Source organism: Bombina bombina, chromosome 2, assembly GCF_027579735.1.
Source record: "Bombina bombina isolate aBomBom1 chromosome 2, aBomBom1.pri, whole genome shotgun sequence".
NCBI classification, from domain to species: domain Eukaryota; kingdom Metazoa; phylum Chordata; class Amphibia; order Anura; family Bombinatoridae; genus Bombina; species Bombina bombina.
The window spans coordinates 1,243,029,464-1,243,047,066 of record NC_069500.1 but is presented as its reverse complement, the minus strand read 5'-3'; the positions used below and the strand labels follow the sequence as shown (position 1 = coordinate 1,243,047,066).

At 37.4% G+C, this 17,603-nt stretch overlaps 1 protein-coding gene across 9 annotated transcripts in view; it reads right to left on the bottom strand.

Annotated features, from left to right (window-relative positions):
* The window catches only part of APBB2 (amyloid beta precursor protein binding family B member 2), a 919,850-nt gene that overhangs the window by 210,390 nt on the left and 691,857 nt on the right, over nucleotides 1-17,603 (bottom strand). For all 9 annotated transcript variants that reach the window (XM_053704021.1, XM_053704024.1, XM_053704022.1 and 6 more), the window contains one exon: nucleotides 17,324-17,451. In XM_053704021.1, coding sequence (XP_053559996.1) covers nucleotides 17,324-17,451 — 128 coding nt within the window. The remainder of the gene's footprint in view (nucleotides 1-17,323; nucleotides 17,452-17,603) is intronic.

The following is a 17,603-nucleotide window of genomic DNA, read 5'->3' as shown; positions in this document are numbered from 1 at the left end:
ATCTGAGATGAAATAAATTCTTTAGCAGCAATAAATTCTTATATAAAATGAGGGATTAGTAATAAGTGCTGTCCAAAGCCCTGGCTAGTGAGGTATGGGGTTCCTTGGAGCTGCTATATTCTAAAAGAATGTACTTAAAACCACTAACAAGTAGGAAAAAAGGAATGAATAGAAAGGTATAGAATTAGCACTAAAGGACCCTAAAAATAATGATCTCAGTTTAAATAACTGATAATGTGTTTACTTATAAAACCAAAAGAATATTCTTGTGTGAGGGTTTAAAATCTTATACAGTTTAGTGATGGTGGGCTCAGTTTCCACTGACTGCAGTCACTATTTTTGAAAGCAGCGTTAATGTGCTGAGTCCTGGTGCTTAAAAACAATGTTTTATTGGTATGTTTAAAAACACAAATCAAAAGAGCAAAAAGAGATATATATATATATATATATATATATATATAGGAATACATACATAAAACAATGTTACTGAAGCAGATTTAATCTGGATCTGGCTTACTGACTGAAACTAACTCATTGAAAGTATGTATCAGTCAGATGCCGGATCGTATATTTAACCAGAGTAAAAAATATTTTATAATCTGTATAAAAAGGTGCGTAGGAATTGATAAAAAGTGTATGCAAATTTAATTAGATGTACCTATAAAAAAGCTTTAATTTAATTTATGTTTTAAAAAGAAAGCAAATAAGTAAATAATTGATTTAGGGGGATTTAGTAAAAACAAGTAACTACAGATTTAATTTTGCGGTAGTATTTGTAGTGCGCACTACGTTAAAAATAAAAACGATCGTAAAAAAATCTTTATCTAAAAAATTTCCGTGGAAAGTTTATGAAAATGTGCAATTGATGGTCATTGAATGCAATAATTACTTCTCTTATCTTGATGGAATAGTCCAATCGTTGGTGTATAGTAGAAGAAGACAAAAAACACACCGGAGTTAGCGGTTTCAGAGAAACTGGAAGTGGATCCGTAGCAAGAATCGGAAGTGACGTCACTGATTCCTCCCGGTCTTACGCGTTTTGTGGGACCTATGCCCACTTCGTCCGAGTAAGGATCCACTCCCATCCTTGCCCTTTATTTTTCTGAGAAAACAGGGAATGCCTCCATATTGTTTTTGAAAACATTATCTTATTTTATATTTAATTATTTTCAATGGTACCACTTTTTTGGGGGGTAATTTGCTAATGATATAGAATAGTTGTATGTGGTTTAAATAGAATGTAGGGTATTTTCAACCTTCCCTGTAAAAATAGATGAAATTTAATAAACTTCTTTTAAAAATAAAAAAAAAAAAAAAAAAAAAAAAAAAAAAAAAAAGTAATAGAAGCCGTTAATCGATAAATTATACCAGGTTTCCATTGAAAGCGCTAACCATTAATACATTGTCGGAGGCTGTCGATACATTGAGATATATTACCCCCAGCTCAACTAGGTGTAAAAGAGGAAAATTGTGCTTTTTGAGACCTATTTTCTATTGAAATGATAAAACTTGCAAATAATGCAAGTGTTTTAATGTAGAAATAAATTGTTATAAGTAATATTTATTGTTGTCTCATGTATAGAAATAGTTGAACTTATATTCTAATAGAAATATCAGTATATATTTAAATATAATAATATATCTACAGAATGCAAACTAGACCTATGCCTAGGGCAGCAAGAAATATTACTTATATTTATGAAGTGTTAAATATAATTATATTAGAAAATAGTATTTGAATATTAAAAATATGGATAAGTGTTTTTTTATTTTCTTGAGAGGCGATCACAGGTAATAAGCACGGACGTTAAACGTAAATTCTATAGCGTAAGGTCGGGTTACCTTAGCAACTAATTGATTTTCAAGAAATCCGACGTCAGATGGAAGTGTTAACACAACGTTAACTTACAGCTACACGAAAAGAGCGACTGCGCGCAACACGCTAATCTTTTCAATGGAAACCTGGTACTAAAATGCAGCCGTAAATTACTTTTAGCTGTCGTCCGCTTCGGTAGCTTACGGCTCCATTTTTAACGACTCAATGGAAGCGAGGCCTTAGTAAGCTATACACACATATATATATAAAAACACACACTTACTGTATATAGAAATGAACTATTTATATATTATATACTGTATATAGAAATTATGGAATGGATTACAAGTGGCACGCTACATTTTGCACATGAGCGATATAGTTTCCCCCCTTATTTTGCAGGCAACGGAAATCGTGTAAAATAGTGTGTTAAGAAAAGTTGCATACTGTTAATGTAAAAAAGATATCTATACCTATATATAGACAGGTAAATAGCATGTGTGTATATATATATATATATATATATATATATGTGTGTGTGTGTGTTTGCCAAAAACTTGCTTTGACATTAAATTAGAAGAAAAAGCATGTAAGCAGGCATGTAGAGCAAAGGTCAAACTTTGACAAATATTAAAAGATTGTTTTCTGTGCCTGAACAAAAAATAAGTATGGAAAGTAAAAATGTGGGCACATAATAGGAGTAAAATCTGTAGAAAAACAAAAGTATGTGTTGAGTGAAATAAACCATCAGATTTTTTTTTTTAAATTATAGTTATGACTTTTGGTGATAATTAACAGGAATTGATTAAACTATTTCCTAACACAATAGGAAATTCTGTCAGTTGTATCACTATGCCCTTTCTCCACTGAAAATGCACGTAATACTTCAAATTAGGCCTCTATCCTGCCTTCTCAGTCCTCGGTTAAATGGAATAAATTAAATTAAAATGCCAGCCACTTAAATAAAGAAAATTGTGTAAAAGAAAAAAAGAAGAAGAAAATTTGCCAAACTAAAAATATATCATATAGAATCATGTTTCTGTTCTTTGTTTTCATTTAAACACATCCTAAGTATGTTGGACTATTATTCAACATATAGCCTTATGTACATATTTCAGATGTAAATGTAAGTCTTGGTTACATGCTTAAAGTAAAATTAAAAGTGCTCCGTATAATAGAAATGTTAACATTATTACATTTATTGGGAATTGATGTTTTTTGTTTATTTTTGCATTTGAAATAGGTGATTTTGTTCGTTGAAACCTTAACATATTGTTCTCACTATACACAAAGGCCAATACTAAACATTTAATTTTAGGTGATAGTTTCAATTAGTAAAACCAACTACAGTGTTTCAATTGCAAAAATAAACCTAAATGAACAGTTTCCAATATATTTTATACTTTGCAGCTGGTAAAACAAGTCAATAAGAACACATTAAGGGGGGAAATTGCATTTTAGTTGACAAAAGCTGTGTAACATAAAGAACACTCAAACATCTATCAGTTTGCCTCTTTAATACTTTATTTCCTGAACCAGAGACTACAAATAAAGTCTGAATTCATTACCACGGAATATGAGCTGTAAAATAGATCAAGACTAGTGCTCTTATATAACATGAAAAGAAATTTCATGGTGGGAAAAATATGGACAACAAGCAGAAAAAATAGAGAACTGCGGTGTTCCTGACAGAGACGATGTAAGACATTTTACGGCCTACACCACAAAAACTAGCAAACAAGGTTAACTCATGACAGCACAGGGGAGATAAAAGCAATATGCCTTTGGGACAGTGTAAAAGGGACTTTGCAGAAACCAAAAGGTAAAGGCTGAATGTAAACATTAATATTGAATCAATCAGTAATTCTAATTAATTGTCCATGATAGCATTAACCTATTACAATCTTTCAGTGAGTCCGTGACTGACAGGTGAAAAGGCCACATCCTACCTACAGTAATACTATATGTCTGTACAGAAAACAGCATAATGCAACACAGTGTAAAACATTTTATAAACAGTAGTTGAACAATATTATAGACATAGACAAGGAAAATAACATTTCTCAGACAATTAATTTCCTTCTTCCTGGCCACCATGGCAGATAATTTACCAAATGAAATGTAGCAAAGTAGTAAGAAATTGGAGGGTGTAAATAGATCAACACTAGCATTGCTGCCAGTCATTTCCCTACTAATAATTCCATTTATGCTCCAGCTTTGTGACAAATCTATAATACTTCAATAAGGTATAAGTTACATGGCTCGGAAGTTGAGGCATTTGGTTTTACTGGCCATAAATTAATGGCAGGGCTTGTTGACTGTGCTTTGAAGCCCTACTTGACAATCCATCCCTCCAATGACTACCTTCTTAAAAAATCTACACTAAGGGGCTGAATTATCAAGCTCTGAATGGAGCTTGATCCCTCTGTGTCTGCACGAGCCTTCAGGATCACCGGAAACAGCAGTTATGAAGCAGCGGTCTAAAGAACGATGCTCCATAACTTGTCCGCCTGCTCTGAGAATGCGGACATCAATCCACCCGATCCTATACGATCAGGCTGATTGACACCCCCTGTTCGCGGCCAATTGGCTGAGAATCTGCAGGGGGTGGCATTGTACAAGCAGTTCACAAGAAATGCTTGTGCAATGATAAATGCCGACAGCGTGCATCGTATCATGTCCGCTCGCACTTTCATAAATTGTCCCCTAAGTTTGCTGTAGGGTCAATAATGGCTGCACTGTCTTCCTTTCATTCTTATTTCTACCATAGTATTGTTGTAAACATCTCAGAACATTGAATGATTGAAGCTGATACTCTTTAAACCAAAACTTTATGTTTAATAGTTGAAAATTCAAAATAGTTATCTTCCAGACAACTTTTCCTCTGTTCAATATGACATTTTTACTCATTCTTTAGTCTATTGTTAGGCCTATGTTTTTTGCCTTTCTTTTCTACCGTGTCTACTACTGATGATTATTAATTATGTATCCACAGGGGAGTATTTAGGTTTTGTGCTGCCCTAGGCACTCAAAATTCTGCTGCCCCCACCCCAGGTTTAAGGCCTTTTTTTCTAAATAATATTTTTGAGGCAGGGTGTAAAAAATAAAAAAATAATGTCTTTTTAAGTAGATGTTCACCAGGGCTTGCATTCATTCTGGTCACACACACACATATATATATAACATAATTTATGCTTACCTGATAAATTTATTTCTCTTGTAGTGTGTTCAGTCCACGGGTCATCCATTACTTATGGGATATATTCTCCTTCCCAACAGGAAGTTGCAAGAGGATCACCCAAGCAGAGCTGCTATATAGCTCCTCCCCTCACATGTCATATCCAGTCATTCGACCGAAACAAAACGAGAAAGGAGAAACTATAGGGTGCAGTGGTGACTGGAGTTATAATTTAAAATTTAGAACCTGCCTCAAAAAGACAGGGCGGGCCGTGGACTGAACACACTACAAGAGAAATAAATTTATCAGGTAAGCATAAATTATGTTTTCTCTTGTTAAGTGTGTTCAGTCCACGGGTCATCCATTACTTATGGGATACCAATACCAAAGCTAAAGTACACGGATGAAGGGAGGGACAAGGCAGGAACATTAAACAGAAGGAACCACTGCCTGTAGAACCTTTCTCCCAAAAACAGCCTCCGAAGAAGCAAAAGTGTCAAATTTGTAAAATTTGGAAAAAGTATGAAATGAAGACCAAGTTGCAGCCTTGCAAATCTGTTCAACAGAGGCCTCATTTTTAAAGGCCCAAGTGGAAGCCACAGATCTAGTGGAATGAGCTGTAATTCTTTCAGGAGGCTGCTGTCCAGCAGTCTCATAGGCTGAACGTATTATGCTACGAAGCCAAAAAGAGAGAGAGGTAGCCGAAGCCTTTTGACCTCTCCTCTGTCCAGAGTAAACGACAAACAGGGAAGAAGTTTGTCGAAAATCTTTAGTTGCCTGTAAGTAGAACTTCAGGGCATGGACTACGTCTAGATTATGCAAAAGACGTTCCTTCTTTGAAGAAGGATTAGGACACAATGATGGAACAACAATCTCTTGATTGATATTCCTGTTAGAAACAACCTTAGGTAAAAACCCAGGTTTAGTACGTAGGACTACCTTGTCTGAATGAAAGATCAGATAAGGAGAATCACAATGTAAGGCAGATAACTCCGAGACTCTTCGAGCTGAGGAAATAGCCATCAAAAACAGAACTTTCCAAGATAAAAGCTTAATATCAATGGAATGAAGGGGTTCAAACGGAACACCCTGAAGAACTTTAAGAACCAAGTTTAAGCTCCACGGAGGAGCAACAGCCTTAAACACAGGCTTAATCCTAGCCAAAGCCTGACAAAAAGCCTGGACGTCTGGATTCCCTGCCAGACGCTTGTGTAAAAGAATAGACAGAGCAGAAATCTGTCCCTTTAGTGAACTAGCGGATAAGCCCTTTTCTAAACCCTCTTGTAGAAAAGACAATATCCTAGGAATCCTAACCTTACTCCATGAGTAACTCTTGGATTCACACCAATATAAATATTTACGCCATATCTTATGGTAAATTTTTCTGGTAACAGGTTTCCGAGCCTGTATCAATGTATCAATAACCGAATCCGAAAACCCACGCTTTGATAGAATCAAGCGTTCAATCTCCAAGCAGTCAGCCTCAGAGAAATTAGGTTTGGATGGTTGAAAGGACCCTGAATTAGAAGGTCCTGCCTCAGAGGTAGAGACCATGGTGGACAGTACCCAGGAATTACAGTACCCAGGAATTCTACCCTGGTACTGGGAGTAAGAGAACTCTTTTCTCTTTTCTAAGTTTATCATCCACCCATGCGATTGAAGAAGAAGAAGTAGAAGATCCTTCAAATGGACCTCTGCCAGATGACAGGAGGGTGCTTGAACCATAATGTTGTCCAAGTATGGTGCCACTGCTATAGCTCTAGTTCTGGCCACTGCCAGTAGAGCCCCCAGAACCTTTGTAAAAATTCTTGGAGCAGTAGCTAGACCAAACGGCAGTGCAATAAACTGGAAGTGTTGGTCCAGAAACGCAAACCTTAGGAACTTGAAGTGTTCTTTGTGTATAGGAATGTGAAGGTAAGCATCCTTCAGATCTATCGTGGTCATGAACTGTCCTTCCTGAACTAAGGGAAAGATGGACCTTATTGTCTTGAACGAGGGGACAGATAGAAATTTGTTTAAACACTTTAGGTCCAGAATTGGGTGGAGGGTTCCCTCCTTCTAAGGGACCACAAACAGGTTTGAATAGTATCCCAGACCTCTTTTTGCAAGAGGAACCAAAGCAATGACTCCCAGGGAGGAGAGATCCCTCACGCACCCCAGAAAGGCTTCTCTTTTTTCTGGCCTTGAAGACAGGTTTGACAAGAGGAATCTGCCCCTGGGTGGATGAGACTTAAAACCTATCCTGTATCTCTGCACGTCCCCAAACCAAGCGTCCGAAAAGAGCGATAGCCTGCCCCCTACCAGATCCATAGCTGGATCAGGGGCCGCCCCTTCATGCCGACTTTGTCTCGGCGGCTTCTTGTTTTGCTTGGACTTATTCCAGGAATGAGCCGGCTTCCAAGTTCCCTTGGAACGCTCACGCTTTGCGGAGGGCTGCTGACGTTAGGCTTTATCTGAACAAAAATGAGGACCTTGTCCTTTAGGTCTGTTCTTCTTATCCTGCGGCAAAAAGGCACCCTTACCTCCAGTAACTGGGGAGATAATAGAGTCCAGGCCTGGACCAAACAGAATCTTTACCTTAAATGGGATGGAAAGAAGTCCTGACTTCAAAGTCATGTCCGCAGACCAGGACTTCAGCCATAGTGCCCTACGGGCTTGAACAGAAAAACCTGGAGCCTTAGCATTCAGGTGAATAATCTGCATATTTGCATAACAAATAAAATAATTAGCTACCCTTAAGGCCTTAATTCTTTCCTGTATCACGTCGAGGGGACCCTCCACCTCGATCAACTCAGACAAGGAGTCGCACCAGTAGGTAGCCGCTCCCGCAAATATCCCGTATGTTGAAACATAGAGTTTCTATCTTCTTATCCATGGGCTCCTTAAACGACGAACTATCCTCAAGCGGGATAGTAGTACGCTTAGCAAGCGTGGAGATAGTGCCATCCACCTTGGGGATGGAACCCCACAACTCCAATTGATAGTCCGGAACCGGGAATAATTTGTTAAAGGAAGAAGGGGAAAATGAAGAACCAAGTCTTTCCCATTCATTCTTAATAATGTTCGCCATCTTTACGGGAACCAGGGAAAGTCTGTGGTACAACCCTGTCCTCAAAGACCTTATCTAATTTAGGAATTAAAGGTTCCTCTGGCAATTTAGGCTCTGGGACCTCTAAAGTAGCCAAAACTTCCTTTAGCAGAAAGCATAAATGTTCAATCCTAAATCTAAAGTCTGGTTCCTCCACAGCTGGAGGCTTAGAGGCAGCCGATTCCGACCCAGAAAGAGCATCCTCTGAAGTATCAGAGGCGTCTTCATCAGCGGATAAACTAGTATCAGATAAATCCAACAAGCTAGTAGATGAACCCTGGGAAGGATAGCAATATTTGGCCTTTCGCTTGCGTTTAGCAGGGTGAGGTAAAGCACTAAAGGCCGCAGACACTGCCGTTTCCAACTGCTCAGCAAAATATGGCTGTAAAAGGACCCGGTCACATGGTGCGCAATTCAGGACCGCCCCTGCTATAGGAAAAAGCGTGCCAAGCCTCCCAGGCTGCGCAGCTTACCAAAACGAAAGTAAAACCTGTACATTCCAACATCTGCCTGAGCCTCATCTCACACATGTCGCAGCATAATCATAATAAATAAAATTATGTGAATAATTCCCCCTGTTCAATAATCCCCCTCTGGAGATATTAACCCTTGATTCCACACAGATAAAAGGAGCCACACTGTGACCCTGTCTTCTTACGTTATCATATGTGTATAAAAACTGATCTTCCCGGAATCTATGCCGTGGAACAGGAACACAACCTCTCAAGTTGGACAGTCTTGTAGCATCGCACCTGACATGGATTTGAGTGATGAAAGCAGGCAGTGAAATTTGTCAACACTGATTGCTTAGGAGCTGTTAATACGAGTCTGGATAGGTACGTAGAAAGACTCTCCCTGCATCTCCAGACTCTAACTTTTGTCAATGCTCTCACTGAGAGGCTGACAAGACTACTTAAAACTAAAGTCCCATTTCGAAGGGCAGATACCCCTCATAAGGAACTACTCCAAATCTTCTGACACTTCTCTGCCAACCTCCCGTGATGAAAGGCAAAGAATGACTGGGATATGAGGGAAGTAGGGGCTGTATTTAAGCCTTTGGGCTGAGGTGTCTTTCCCTTCTCCTGGTGGCCAGGTTCAGTATTTCCCAACAGTAAGGAATGATGCTGTGGACTCTCCTCACATTAAGAAGGAAATGATGCATTAGTAAAAAAAAATTTTTTTGTAAAACATTGATCTAAAATGGTTAACATGTTATATTGAAACAGCAAGCATGGATATATTGAGACAAGTTTTCACCAAGTAAAACTGGGTAGAAAATCTGTATACATTATAGAATGCATATTCAAAGGCAACAACATAATAGCAAAAAACAAACAAAAAAAAAAAAAAACAGATAGCACCAAAGAGGATAAACAATTCAAACATTCCTAACTGTTATTATGTTTATACTGTATTATATGACAAAATTAGCCAAATTACTTTATTACAAGACCAGAAACAATTTTTTTTTTTTTTTTAAACTTTTTATTGAGGTTTTAAAGAAAATAATACAAGCAACTGGATACCCAGAACATCTCACCAAGCATAAAATTGACAGTTGGAAAATCAGCCTGTAACTTCATCTATTAACACACATAATGCTTGAAAATAAAAAACAAATTGAGTATTAAACCTCAGTTTTCTGATGGACAATAACCTCCTAGAGTATAATAATGTATAATATGAAATTGGATTAACTCCCCCTAAGAACTAACGAGGCATCTCTTGGACCTCCTGGAGTACATTGTAAGCATAGTGGGGGGCTTTAGGGAGGAGAAAAAATAACAAATAGGCCACTCTTGGACCTAAGGAATGAAATGAAATACTATAGCATCTTAGCAACCATAGAAATCAGGAGGAATCTGTAAAAGCAAGGTAGATAATTAACCGTAACAGCCTTATTGACAATATTTCAGTTTAGTACATAAGCCTTTCTAGACGTTACCTAAGGTGTCAGTTCTCGCCTTATGCTAGGACATATAACTTAAGATGGAGTCTAAGGGTTGGATGTCACGAAATAGCTTGTTAAACCCTCAAGTAGTGTACCTAGGTAGCTCATATTTAGAGAAACAACTACATGGGAGACTAAAGAGTGTTGAGTTACTGCTATGTAGGATTAAATATAGGCGACACATCCCCCTAAAATACCTCAATATGATACACAATGTGGGAGAAACTATAAGCAACATATTAAGGTGCTTGTAAACAGACATTAAAATTCTGATTGGGAGCTGAGCTAGAATATAAATACCCCAATAAACAAACTCTGTAGTATGGGATAGACTAGCAAATCTAGTATTGTGGTAACATTGATTACTCCCCTGACATTATAGGACACTAGGGGGGGAGGTAAAATACTGGTCTCAACATAATGGAATGGCCTCAGCCGTCTAGAACCCCAAATAGAATAACTTAAGTAGTGGTATGCTGAAATATGAATATATACCCTTATGGTTTGGGAAACGATCTATAGGACTTATTGTGGGGAGTTGTACAGTTTTTATGATAGTAATGTAGTGATAATCTTCTATAAGATATAAATTAACAGTATGCATTAATACTTCACTTATAGTATAGGGAGGGTACCTGACAGAGTTTTAACCCCTAAGTATACAGAAAACATTAATTAACTTTGCATCGCACAATGGGGCAGCCCATAGAAACCTAAAATATACAAGATGTAAACGATCTAACCCAAAAATGACCTATATCGTTTCCCAGCTGCAGGTCTGATCATCACATATACATCACCACATGTTATCCCCCATTGTCCATATCCCAACAGTTTAGGAAAGCTCCCTTGGGAGGTAGCTGGTGCAAGAGTCCCACATTTATAATAAAGTAGGAAGGATAGTAGCGTGGTATGTCCCTCGCAGTTAACACTGCTGGCAGTGTCCCGGTGATATTCTCCATTAAAGTTTTAAAGCCAGTTCAATGGGGCAACTCCCGAGGAGTAAAAATTTCAAAACTGAATTAGAGCCGGGTTAAAGTAGGGGAAAACCGGATCTGTGTAAAGGGAGCTGATCGCCCCTATCCCCAGCCAGAACCACCCGGATCAAAAAGCCGGCACAGACTGTTTTCTGAAACTTGAGAAGTCAATCCCCAGACATTCGATCTGATGTTATACAAAATGGGACATCGTTGTGCAGAGCGGAGATCTGCAACCATATCCTCCATCTCTTCCCCATTGAGCGCTACTCGATGAACGGGTTTCTCCCGCAGCTGCTTCTCCCAGCTCATCTCTTCCAAGCCCCGGAACTCCAGAAACACCGGGGATGGCCTCATCCAACCAGCTATGTCCTTGACATGATGAGCGCCCGCTGATCTGGCAAATAAGGTACATGTATCGGCTTTAGCTCTAGTTGCCACCTTTGCGGTCAGTTGTTTCTCGGCGTTTAAGAGCCTTGCGCTCTCAGGTCCGTAGATCCATCCAAACAAGCGTGCACATCTACGGCAGTGCTCTCCCGTTTCCCCAAATGATAGGTCTGGTCGGTCTCAGCCGGAACTTGAGGTGAGGTATTCGATGAGCTTAGGATGAGGGTCTGGGTACTCGGGTCCGTATCAGGTATTACCAAAGAGGCTTCTGGTATTAGGTGTCTGGACCCAACTTGCTTTGCTAACATAGACACACTACCCCACTCAGCTGACCAAATTTGTAACAATTTCTCATGGTGTTCAGTCAATAAATTTGCCACCGCTTCAAGTAATAAGTTAACAGTAGGCGCCATCTTTAGTAAGCGTGTGTACAGCGGTAAAGACACTTATCCGTCTCTTATTTTGCTAGGTGGAACAATTGCTGCACGGTGTAGTCAACTATGCTATAGTATGGGAATGAGTGTATGTTTTCAGTGTCAGTGCACTGCTTACCCGGCCTGTAGTGTTACCGGGGGGGGGGGGGTTGAGGGCCTCTCAGTGAAGAGCTAGCCGTAGGCCTCAACGCTCCGGATTAGCTTGCAGAGGTGGAAAGCAGAATACAAATATATCCTCCAAATCAGGGTGATCTGTAGTATCCCTATAGTAGGGTGAGAAAGCTGGATAATCAATTAATTCACTGATAATCGGCAAAGTATCAGTGATCCACAGAGCTACTAATTTTGCTGCCATTTAAGGTGCTGCCCAGAGACACGCCCCAGAAACAATTTTTTTAAATGTTTAAAAGCTTAATACTTAAAATAATACAGTTACAGATGAAAAAACTTATAATAAAACACAAATTAATACAATGATTATAGTCTCAACCAATAAAGAAGTGGCATGCAGAGTACCATAGCAATGTCCAATCAGTGATGAAGACCTATTACGAGTGGCACGCTAAGGGGTCGATTTATCAAAGGCTAGGCGAACTCCGTATTTGCCTGTAACTGCGCCCCAGCTCGCCTCCGGAGAAGCGCACATGTGCGCCTGAATTTTTTTTTAAAAAAACACCTAACTTTGCGCAGGCGAGCTGGGATGTAATAATAATAAATTGCGCCTGTCGGAAAAAGCATTTATCACAGTACATCCCTATAAATATTTACGCCGCCATGTCTTGATAATTAAACAAGCGTTTGTTAGGTATATATTTTGCGCATATTTATATTATATACTGTAGTGTTTCCGTGCTGTTTCTGCCATATGTTGGTAATTTAAGGTTGCAAAAATCAATATATAAATATAGATATATAAAACTCTTGGTACCCGTACGCGCCTGTGGAAGCGCAAATTTCTGGCAATAACAGTCTCTTCTTGGTGCCGAGCCTTTGAAAAATGAGTTAAAAGAAGAAAATACTGCATCACAAGATGTAAAAGCATGTATGATAATGGTGTTCGCCTCAGTCTATATGGCGAAATATAGAACACGCAAATTTAAGGAGACATTTCACTTCCCTATAGGCGCAAAGCAATGATAAATAAGAAACTGGGCGCATTTGTAGGTCGGGCTGTGAAATTACGCCAATTACTAATGTATATTGGTGCACTCGGAAGCGCACCTGTGCGAATAGGTGAATGCAAGCGAAGTGTGACAAAGTTTCTTTCAGATTTGCACAATTATAGGCGCAGATTGCTTTCATAAATATGGAGTTATAAATATGGCGTTATTTTGCCCGAAATTGCACGCATTGGATTTTTCGCTCTTATTACAAGTTGAAAGTAAACATGTCAGGTTTAGAGCGACCTAAGAGCTCTGATTAAATGTTTCACAAAACAAAAAAGTGTTACAAAACACATCACAAATACATTACAAAAGTACAGTTACACTCATAATAACACCATCTAATAAAAATGGATCTCAGGTGTTAGAAAAAAAGCAGGCAATATATGCATGTACATATGTATTTATATGAGTATATATGTATTTACAGACATATATACTGTCATGAACCAAGCCTCCAGATTAAAAAGAAAAAGAAAAGGTCTGGGAGGCATTCTGCTAAGAAGGGCTGTGTGGGGATTTGAACCTGTGGCTCTGTGGTTGCTATTTCTGTTTGCTTACATGTTGAGCCACAGCCAGTTCTAGCAATAGCAAGGAACTTAAAAGATCTGATAAATAACTATTTGCCTTACTTGTTATTACACCTGTGCAACACACAGGTGTTCTCAATTCTGGAATTAATCAGAACCAACCCTGTGCAAAACCTCCCTATTTAAGGATGGCTTTTAGTCTGCATTAGTGTCTTCATATTGGATCTGTTTTGTCAAGTCAGAACCTGTTTCATGTACTTCTTTGGAGAAAGATTTCACCTTTGCACCTGTTTACAAGGTATTACCAGGAAAAAGCCTTTACCTTTAAACCTGTTACCAATCTACAAGTTTGTTTCCTGCTTTATGCAATTCCTGCACTCAGCTATTGCCAGGAGAAAGACTTCACCTTTGCACCTGTTTACAAGGTATTACCAGGAGAAAGCCTTTACCTTTAAACCTGTTACCAGTTCACAAGTTTGTATCCTGCCTTGTGCAATTCCTGCACTCTGCTATAACCAGGAGAAAGACGTTACCTTTAAACCTGTTACCAGTTCACAAGTTTGTTTCCTGCCTTGTGCAATTCCTGCACTCAGCTATAACCAGGAGAAAGACTTTACCTTTACACCTATTACCAGTTCACAAGTCTGTTTCCTGCCTTGTGCAATTCCTGCACTCAGCAATTACCAGGAGAAAGCCTTTACCTTTAAACCTGTTACCAGTTCACAAGTTTGTATCCTGCCTTGTGCAATTCCTGCACTCAGCAATTACCAGGAGAAAGACTTTACCTTTAAACCTGTTACCAGTTCACAAGTTTGTTTCCTGCCTTGTGCAATTCCTGCACTCAGCTATAACCAGGAGAAAGACTTTACCTTTAAACCTGTTACCAGTTTACAAGTTGTTTTCTGCCTTGTGCAAATCTTACATTTCAGTTATTACCAGGAGAAAGACTTTCCTTTTTGAATCTGCATCTCTGCTTACTTTGTTTGTTTATTTTCACTCCTGCCGTATGTGGTCTTAACATACCTGAGTAACATATTTAAAGATTCTGCAAGTATTTGCTTTATCAAAGTATTTTGTGTTTAAATAAATTTGTTATCATTTTCAATCAGTATGGCTTCTACTAATCTTCCTTTAAAGCAACTGTTCCAGACAATGAGGCTCTCACATGATATCCTGAGACAAAACATGACATATACACATATAAATACATAAATAAATATGTATTCATATATATACATATATCTATAGACATATATCTAAGTGATTGGAGTCCTTTGCAGTCAAGTAGATGAAAATATGGAAAACCATATTCATGCCATATTCATCTTTAATAAAGTGTTATAATGTGTATTTGCAGTAAATATTTCACATTCCAATGTTCTGCACATAGCAGAATATGTTTTATGTATTTATAAAAAGAATTTTCTATATTTATCTGTGTGTATCTATACCTGTATATAATCATCTATATAGAGGTATAGGTATATATTTGTGTACAAAACCATCATATATATAGAATTAAGTAATTATTAATAAATAGAACATTTTCTTCTATGTAAATTCTTAACATTGGAATGTGAAATATTCATATTTTCATGTCAGGTTAGCACACTTGAGAATATGCGATTGTGTTTGCACGTGAGTAGGGTGTTAGGTTGTTTTTCCACTTTTTTCCTCTATTGACTTCTATAGAGGAATAGGTTATCATGCGCAATATTCTAAATTCGGCTTTTCATGCGCGCTGGATTAGCACACAAGAGAAAACCATTTTATTTCAACTTGTAATACGAGCGCAACTCAATGCGCACAAAAATCTTATGTCTCGCGAGAGCCTTAAATAGCTCACCACTTGTAATCTTTCATTTAAACCATATAATTATATTTTTACTCTCTAATTATTCTTATTCTATTGCCAATAGACTTCATTAGGACCATGTTTATTTTACTCCTTTTATTTTCCCTATTTTACGTCATTTGCTTATGTTTGTGTCTGCCATAAATATATGCACATTATTTAATCCTAGCTCTCTCTCTTTCACCTGCTTTTGACAACGTCCCTTTTATTTCCTCCTGGCCATGTTCGTTTCCTTCTCGCCCCATTTTCACCATTGCATATTTACATCAGCACTGTTTTAGCTCTCCCTGTTCCCTATCTCCTTTCTCATTATAACTACAAATCTTCAAAAAAAACAAAAACAACACAAAAAAACCCTGCATTTCAGCTGCAGCGACTCTCTTATTGCATTGACTCTTTCAGTGTTTAGATAAACTGACAATTTAATTTAGTAATAACTGCAAAAAGGAAGCATTTTGAAAGGAGTATGTTAGAAAAATTATCATAAAAACATGGTCCAGTGTTGTATTTATAAACAAATTTATGTTTTATTTGTGCTATTAAGCCCTAACTGCGCTCAAGTTAAATCAACAGCGCTCATATTCTTGTGCTCGTTTTGAAAGTTGAACGTAAAATCTTAGCATGTGTTAGACTTCTATGGGGCGCGCTACAAAAACTTTGCTTGCACGCTAACCCAAAGGTGTGCTAGGACAACTGCGCTAAAGCTGAAGATTGCGTTAAGAAATACTTAAAATACCTTTTGTTCTTCACTTAAAAGAAAATATTTGTATTATATATATATATACTGTATTTCTATATATAATTATGTAGAGCAAGGGTGCAACAGCCCAGGGTGCATCTAGTAGGTAAGTCTTTATTCCTTTTTATGTCTGATGAAGTGAGTGAAACCCCAAAACATTACAGAATAGGAGGCATACCTCATTTTACTGCGCTTCGCAGATATTGTGTTTTTACAAATTAAAGGTTTGTGGCAATCCTTCATCGAGCAAGTCTTTGCTGAAGGCTCAAATAATCGTTAACAATAATGTATTTTTAATTAAGGTATGTACATTGTTTTTTATTTTAGACATAATGCTATTACACACTTAGAAGACTGCAGTATAGTATAAACATAACTTTTATATGCACTGGGGAAAAAATTTGTGTGACTATACAGGTATATGCTATATATCTATATATATATATATATATATATATATATATATATATATATATATATATATATATATGTGTGTGTGTTTATTTAAAATAAGAGTAAAATTTTCTTCTAAGTGAAGAACAAGGGTATTTGAAGTATTTCTATTAAAAAAAACAAAACAGAAAAACATATTCAATTTGTTTGACAGGGAAGGGCTCAAAAGTGTGTGTGTGTGTGTGTGTATATATATATATATATATATATATATATATATATATATATATATATATATATATATATATAATGTGTATGTATGTGTGCACATTCATATGTACACATATAAACACTTATATATACACATGTACACACACATTTATTTCAATAATAAACTTATATTTTATATTTAATTTGTATACATGAGTGTAATACTTTATTTTTATATGTTTTACATGTGTTTTCTGACACTTTACTTCAGGTCTCAAGGCACGCTTTTTTTTAGCACTGTTGCGCTCGAGCACAACACATAACATTCAACTTAAAATATGAGTGAAACTCTAGAGCGTGTTAAAGGGATATAGTCTGTGCAAAACATTCTCTGGTTTTTAAGTTTTACCACAGACTTGTACCAGATTTACGCTAACCCTAGAGTGGTCCAGCAATAATAACGTACTCTGGACTATTAATGCAGCTGCACATGTAATCTAGGTCTATGTGTTTTACATGTGTACATGCTCTTATAAATATATAACGATGTAGGCATATTATGTCTATACTTATGATCCATAGAATAACAAGGCCGTACTTACCTTCCATTGTCTCTCCCTACTCCCCAGACTCGGATGCTCACAATAGGCTGGAAATGTAAAAGAGTTCGATCCATTGGATCAACCAAATTCAGCATTTCATTCTCCAAGATCAGATACATGTCCTTTCCCTACAAATGACATGAAAGAGTAATAGTTTTTATTTACTAAAGGAGACTAGAGGAGGCTTTATTGCCAACCTCACAAAAAACTTATCTAACTCATAGTGTTCAAGATAGTGTAGGCTGCTACATACAGTTTTCTAATAAAGGACTTTCCTTGG